Source organism: Falco biarmicus, chromosome 8, assembly GCF_023638135.1.
Source record: "Falco biarmicus isolate bFalBia1 chromosome 8, bFalBia1.pri, whole genome shotgun sequence".
NCBI lineage: Eukaryota > Metazoa > Chordata > Aves > Falconiformes > Falconidae > Falco > Falco biarmicus.
Window position 1 is genome coordinate 56,178,331 of NC_079295.1, and position 6,989 is coordinate 56,185,319.

The following is a 6,989-nucleotide window of genomic DNA, read 5'->3' on the forward strand; positions in this document are numbered from 1 at the left end:
TAGGGGGGGGCGGGCAAAGCAGGCACTGGAAAGCAGGGCCTGGAGCCCCCCAACTTGTGCTCCCGAGGCATGGGGGCTCCAGGGAGGCACTGTAGAGCCCCTAACTCCCTTTTCTCTGTAGGCCCAGGGCTGGCCCCAGCAGGGGGGAGGGTGGGGGGGTCCCCAGTGTGCAGGGCTGGGCCCCAGAGCACTTTCCCAGCCTGGGAGCCCACAGCAGTTGGGGGATCAGTTTCAGCGTGATGCTGGTAGCGGAGTTCACGGTGGCTTAGTGCAGCAGCGGCTAATGGGGAACAGATGCAAGGGTGCTTTGTGCTGGAGCGGGCCTGGAGGCACGGGAGTGGGGACATCGTTTCCTGCACCTGTGGCACTGCCTCCGTGTCCCCCGGGAGCACTCGCAGGCCCCTGTGCTGGCTGGGGCAAGGAGGCAGCGAGGAGGCAGCCCCTGACCCACCTTCCCAGCTCAGCTGTGCCCTTCGCCCCCAGAAGCAGCCCAGTAACTGCACTGGGGTCTATTCCAAAAAAATAATTTATCAGGTTGATATTTCATGTACATAAATATTCATCTCTGTGGCTATGTACAGATGCAGCAGGAGCCCGGCAGGCAGCAGGGCTCCTACCCAGAGACACTTCCACTGAAGCACTGGCCAAAGCCCAGCTCCCGGGGCAATGCCATGGGCATCCCAGGCAGTTCCCACCCTGGAGAGGCTCTGGCTCCCACTGCCCTGCAATGCCAGGCAGGTCTCAGCCACGACTGAAGGCATTGAAACGGAGGCCAGAGAGAGGGACACCCTGCCCCAGCACTGTGGCTCAGCACCCTGCCCGCCCACCGCTCACACCTGGCAAAGCAGGGAACCTGCGGGAACCCAGACCTGCTCCCCACGAGGGCAGAGGTGGCCTCAGCATCACCCTTCCCTGCCCACCCTTAAGTCCTCACACTGGGGTATGAAAAGAGGCGGGGAGCCAGCGGCAGCGGGTCGTGGGTGAAGACAGAGTCATCGGAGGAGCAGGAGCTGGCACTGTCCTCACAGGAGGGCGAGTACTGCTCAAAGGGCATGGAGAGGTCCAGGTACTGCAGGGAGAGATGGTGCCGTCAGCACCGGTGCTCTCAGCGCCCGTGTCACCTGCCCACCATCCACCGGACCCCCCACCACTCACCTCCTCTGAAACAGCCGCCAGGATCTTGTCCAACCCCTCCACAAGCTGCTTGAAGGTGGGGCGCTGCGAGGGCACGGCATGCCAGCACTCCCGCATCAGCATGTACCTGGGGGGGGCAAAGGGGTGTCAGCGAGGTGTCACCGTGCCCTCTGCCCACCCCACCTGGCTGGTTACTCACAGCTCATGGGTGCAGTTGGATGGCCGGTCCATGCGGTGCCCCTCCTTCAGCAGCTTGAAGAGCTCCTCCACAGGGATGCCAGGGTAGGGGGAGCCACCCAGCGTGAAGATCTCCCACATCAGGATCCCAAAGGACCACCTGGGATCACACATAGCAAAGGGTGGTCAACCATGTCCTAGGAACCTCCCTGAGCAGGTGAGAGGGTGGCATCACTCGTGGGAAAGATGTGCCCCACTGCTGCAGTCCCCATGGAGTACCCCGTCCTACTCATGGGGACCCTCCAGTACGTGCATAACCCCAGGGGTGCTGCCTCGTCCCAGACCGATGGAACCCTCATTCCACACCTGAGAGCACCTTTAGCCCCCAGCAGCCCCAGGACTCACACATCACTCTGGTGGGTGTAGACACGGTCAAACAGGGCCTCAGGTGCCATCCACTTCACTGGCAGGCGACCCTATGGGAGCAAACCCCCTTCTCAGCCCTGGTTGGGGTTCCTTGTTACCCCCCAACCCTCTCCCAGGGCCCCCACTCACGTTGCTGGTTTTTTTGTAGTAGTCGATGTCGTGGACGTCCCTGGCCAAGCCAAAGTCTGCTATCTTCATCACGCTCTCTGCTGTGACCAGCACGTTGCGGGCAGCCAGGTCACGGTGGATGCACTGCCAGGGGAGCGCGTCATCCGCAGGGAGTGTGAGATGGCAGCTGCAGCTCCCCGTGTCCCCTCCCCACACCCAGAGCTGCTGCTCCCCTCCCACACAACCCCCTGGCACTGCTGGCCCCCCTTCCCCACATCTCTGGTGGCAACCCAGCTGGCTGCAGTGACAGGTGCAGTGACGGGGGACACCCAGGAGGTGGGTCAGGCTTTAAACCCCATGGTTTTGGGGAGGTGCTGCCCAGAGCTTTGCTGGATGTGGCTGGGAAGTTCTGGACAGACAGGGGGAAGGGGCTGGGCTCCCTCTCCACAGGGACACTAGGTTCACCAGGGACACACAGCTTCCCCGTCACCACCATGCCCCTCCAGCTGTGCTGACCACAGGCAGCCGGTGCGGGCTGTGCCAGCCCTACCCGTTTGGACTCCAGGTACTCCATGCCACGGGCCACCTGGTAGACGCATGAGACCAGGTCCTTGAAGGAGAGCTGCTCCTCGGGCATTGCCGCGATGTCAAAAGCGTAGTCAGGTGTTGGGGGGCGGCGGGCACGGAGGTACTCGCGCAGGTTGCCCTTTGCGGCAAACTCCACAATCACGTACAGCGGCCCTGGGAAGGGTGTCCACTCCACTCAGCCCCTGCCCTGCCCTCTCCCTCCCCAGCGTCCTGCATGCCACTGTCCTCAACAGCCCGCACTCCCTGCTCCCACTCCATGCCCATGCCCTGCCCAAACCGTGCCCGCACAGCCCCCTCACCATCCTGCGTGCAGACTCCCAGGAGGTTGATGATGTTCTTGTGCTTGTCCATGAGCTTCATCATCTCCATCTCGGATATGAGGTCAGCCAGGTCCTTGTCAGTGGCATTGTCTGGGGAAGGAGGGCTGTGTCACCGTGCCAGCTGGGGTGGCACTGCAGCCTGGTACTGATGCCACCTCTGTGCCTGGGACACTGGCAGGAGAGCCATTACCTTTCAGCATTTTGACAGCCACGGTGACAGCCCTGTCCGGCCGGTCTCTGTCAATGCCGTAAGCCTCTGCCCGCACCACCTGGCCAAAGCAGCCTTCCCCCAGGGGCTTGCCCAGCACCAGCCTGGCAGGGACAGGTAGAATGCTGAGGGACCACAGGGACGGCCCCGCTCCCCACCACCACGTGGCTGAACCCCCAGGGGCAGAGGCAGCAAGGCTGCCCCCCTCCTTCCCAGCTGAGTCCCAGTGCCCTGGGCTATGGCAGTGCTGAGGTGTCTGGTGACACCCGGAGACCTCCCCGTATGTCACCCATGTGTTGCTGTCCCAGGGGCAGCTGGGGAGAGCAGTCCCCAGACCCAGACCTGCCCTGCGTGGCACCGTACTTGTCTCGCGGGAACTCCCACTTGGTGTCGAGGGGCAGGTCCAGCTCCATGACCCCGGCCAGCATCGGGGCGCAGCTGGAGGAGAGACGAGTGACGCGCATCAGGGATGTGCTGGACTTCCCAGAGGAGCTGGAGTCCAGGGAGAACTGCGGAGAGAGCCCAGGGGACCTCAGCCATCCTGCCCCGTGCTCCAGGGCCAGAGACCAAACAGTGCTTAGAGACCCTCGCTCAGAGCAATGGGGTGAGGGAGCTGCAGGAGGCAGTGGGGAGGGCAGCCCCAAGACTGGTGGCAGGGCAAGGTGTGACAGGCACAAGTGGCACTCACGGAGCCAGTCGGTCACTAAGGTCCCCCTGCGCTGCCAGGGCTCCAGCTCGGCACCCACCTGTCGGATGAGTGGGAATTTGGAGAGCTTGTGGACCGCCATGGGCTCCAGGGGCTGCTTGCTCGACTGAGTCTGCATCCGGCACAGCACCACGATGATGATGGCCATGGCAACGGCCAGTGAGCCCGAGGTGTAGATGATGATGTCCGTGTACTTGGCCTCAGGGGCTTCAGCTTCCCGCACCAGCTCTTCTTCTGGAGGCAGTGAATGAGTTGGCCTGAGCCATGGCCCCTGTGTGCCAGGGGTCCCAGCTCCCACACCTGGACCACTACCCTTACCTGGCAGGACAGTGAGCCAGGCAGACTGGTAGGAGAGGCCGATGGAGTTCCCCGCCAGGCAGGTGTACTCGCCAGCATCCTCCACGGAGACATTGCGCAGGTACAGCACCTCCACCTCGGAGCTGTTGATGTCTGCAGTCTGTCAGGGAGCAGGATGAATGGTCAGCATCTCTCCTCCTCAGGGAATGTGCACCTCCCGTCACCACTTTAGGGTGGGTATCTGGGACCTGGGTGCTTCCAGCCCTTGTTACCTTGAGCACTTGCACGTATGGGACCCCATCGGGACCGTAGCTGCTGCCGTTCACCTCGATGTGCTTCAGCCACTGGATGTGGGGCTGGGCATCACTGTAGACCTTACAGAAGAACTCCACATCGCTGCCCACCAGGGCTGTGGTGTTGGCGGGCAGCCCAGCCTGCAAGATGGGCCTGTGTGGGGACCTCTCTGCGCAGTAGAGAGCAGAGCAATGTCACCAACACTGGGGCCCAGAGCAGAGGCTCCTTCCTCCCTCCATCTCCACCTGCTGTGAACCATGGAGAGCCCTTCCCCGACCCTAACCAGTGCAACCCCAGCCTGGCCTCCATCCCCGTGTCCCTTGGGTGCAAGGCACAGATGGGCTGTTCCAGCAGAGAGGACACCAACAGAGGCTCCTCCACCCCCTTCCCCATGCCCCCAGGCACAGGGGGAGTGGGGAGCCAGGCCAGCACTGCACCAAGGAGCCCTCACCCAGCACATCCAGGAGGTAGCTGTAGCGGATGCTGCCAAACCTGTTCTCCACCAGGCAAGTGTAGTTGCCGCGGTCAGAGGGCACCACGCTCTCCATCACCAGGCTCCAGTGCTGGTGCCGGAGCTGCAGAGGCGGGAGGTAAGGGGATGAGACGTGACTGGGGAGCGGAATCCCACGAGGGGAGGCTGCAGTGGGGGGGACCTGGCCCTTACCCGGATGCCCCCGATGCGGTGCTCCCCCCGGAATTCATGTCCGTTCTTGAACCAGCGGATGCTGGGGCTGGGGCTGCCCGAGGCTGGGCAGCGAAACTTTACTGTGTTCCCCGCGGGGACTGCATACAGCTTCTTGTCCATCCGGTGCGGGTGAGTCCAGTATGGAGCTGGGGAATTGCGGGATGTACAGTGGGAGGGGGCCGCAGGGCAGCACGGAGGCTGCCGGAGCTGCTCGTGCTGCTCACAGGAGGCAGCAGTGCCCCATGCTCCTGGACCTGCCCCAGCAGCCCTCTCCTGCCTGGGGTGGCACTGACCTCTGTGCATGTAGACAGGCTCCTCATTTCGGTCTCCGTGGGGACTGTCCCCATCGCTGTCTTCATCATCATCACCTGATGCCAGTGATGCATCTGCAAAGGAAAATGGATTAAGAAGGACAACCCTGCCTGCAGGGCTGGGTGGGCAGCGGCTGCCTTGGTGCCCCCAGGGGGGAGCTGGGTGCTGCCGGGGCTCCTACCCACGACGGAAATGGTGAAGTTGCGTAGGATCTCCCCAGTGCCCCGCACCCGGCACACGTAGAACCCTGAATCCTCGTAGGCGACCTCCGAGATCTCCAGCAGGCTCTGCTGGAGATGGATGCGACCCCCCGGGACAAGCAGCCGGGACTCCTTGTACCAGACTATGCTGGCACCACTCTGATTGGCGTCACAGTACAGCTTCAATGCATTGCCTGGGTCCAGCAGGAGATGTTCCTCTTCTGACTCCAGCAACGGGCTCTCAAATAGCTCTGGAGAGACCCTGTGAGCACCCACCCCAGTGCTCACCCCGCCCAGACAGCAGGACCCTACCATGCACCCACCCCAGCGTGGGGAGCATGTGGTGCGAGACAGCCTGGTGCCTAGCTCTGCCACTCTGTGGGCAGGCAGAGGGCTGGACTCTGCCCTGGGGCACAGGGACACGAAGCAGTGTCCCCATCCAAGGCCACACATGCCACAGTCCTTCTGCAGGAGCAGTGGCGCAGGGTGCTCAAGCCTGTTCTGCCTCACTAAATGAGGGCAGCAAACCCTCCTGGCTATGTGCCACCAGACCTCCACATGCCTCAAGCACAGCTGGGACCCCCACAACACCCGGGCTGGGCAGCGGTGCCCTGCCTGCCAATGGCCAGCAGCTGGCACGTGCACATGGAGGGCAGAAACAGCCCAACTGCCAGCACAGCCATACCCACCCCAGCCCAACCACCCGCACGTGGGGACCTGGGGGGACACAAGTGTGTCCCAGCCCTCTGTGTGGCCATCACAGGGGGGATGTGGGGTAGATGGGGCTCTGGTCCCCTGGGACATGCCCTTCCCCTGCAACCACCACTGAGAGGCACGGACCGAGCCACACACAACAGCCACAGCCCATATAGCGTTTACACCGTCCAACCCTGCAGCGCCTGTCTGCCGAGCGAGCTGAGCCCCCATAACGCAGGGACCGTGTCTGGAGCCACCCTGCTCCTTCCAGCCTCCACACCGCCATGCCTGGTGATGGAGACACTGGCCCCCCGTGCCGTGCCCCTGCCAGCCAGGTGCCCCCAGCTCCCCCCCCCCAGCCCCGAGGTCAGAGCTGTGGGGCTGTGTGCCCAGGGCGAGCAGCCAGCGCCTCCAGCCCCAGGGGCTCCCTGCCCAGCTGGGGGTCGGGGAAAGCATCCAGAAAGCACGACCCCCGTCCCACCCCGCCCCATCCTCAAGCCCCCCGCCCCCGCAGCCGTACCTGGCTCCATCGTCCTGCGCTGAGCAGCAGCCGCCAGCAGCAGCCCCAGCAGGACTTGCAAGAGGGGTCGCATCTTCCAGGCCCCTCCGGCGCGGCGGCCCCCGCCCTGCGAGACAGGCAGGGCCGGGATGAGCGGGGCCGGGCAGGCGGGGGCTGGTCCCCGGGGCACGGCGGGTCCCCCGGGCAGGCACGCCGAGGGGGGGTGCGCATGGAGGGCAGACAGAGCACTGGGGTCCCTGGGCAGGGTGAGACCCCTTTCCAGCGCCCCGTCTCAGGGCCGGGGAGGGGGGGTGGGCACAGGAGGCAGGGACGGCCGGA

At 64.1% G+C, this 6,989-nt stretch overlaps 1 protein-coding gene across 1 annotated transcript; it reads right to left on the bottom strand.

The window, feature by feature from the left end:
- Positions 1 to 508: 508 nt before the first annotated feature.
- FGFR4 (fibroblast growth factor receptor 4) lies at positions 509 to 6,762 on the bottom strand. The gene is made up of 17 exons (XM_056349463.1): positions 6,672 to 6,762; positions 5,437 to 5,706; positions 5,237 to 5,329; positions 4,923 to 5,089; positions 4,710 to 4,833; positions 4,237 to 4,427; positions 3,986 to 4,124; positions 3,708 to 3,901; positions 3,325 to 3,470; positions 2,944 to 3,065; positions 2,733 to 2,843; positions 2,396 to 2,586; positions 1,867 to 1,989; positions 1,717 to 1,787; positions 1,334 to 1,471; positions 1,156 to 1,261; positions 509 to 1,069 (listed from the first exon to the last, which is right to left on the bottom strand). Exons 1-17 carry the CDS (start codon positions 6,742 to 6,744, stop codon positions 923 to 925), a joined length of 2,406 nt encoding a protein of 801 aa, XP_056205438.1. The 5' UTR covers positions 6,745 to 6,762; the 3' UTR covers positions 509 to 922.
- Positions 6,763 to 6,989: the final 227 nt, after the last annotated feature.

What these genes read in the sequence shown, in the direction of transcription:
- FGFR4 (XM_056349463.1), bottom strand. Translation starts at nt 6,744, where the DNA reads ATGCGACCCCTCTTGCAAGTCCTGCTGGGGCTGCTGCTGGCGGCTGCT. An exon ending in CTGGCTCACTGTCCTGCCAG is followed by an intron (nt 3,902 to 3,985) that starts GTAAGGGTAGTG and finishes CACTGCCTCCAG; the next exon opens with AAGAAGAGCTGGTGCGGGAA. An exon ending in AGTACCTGGAGTCCAAACGG is followed by an intron (nt 1,990 to 2,395) that starts GTAGGGCTGGCA and finishes CTCCCCTGGCAG; the next exon opens with TGCATCCACCGTGACCTGGC.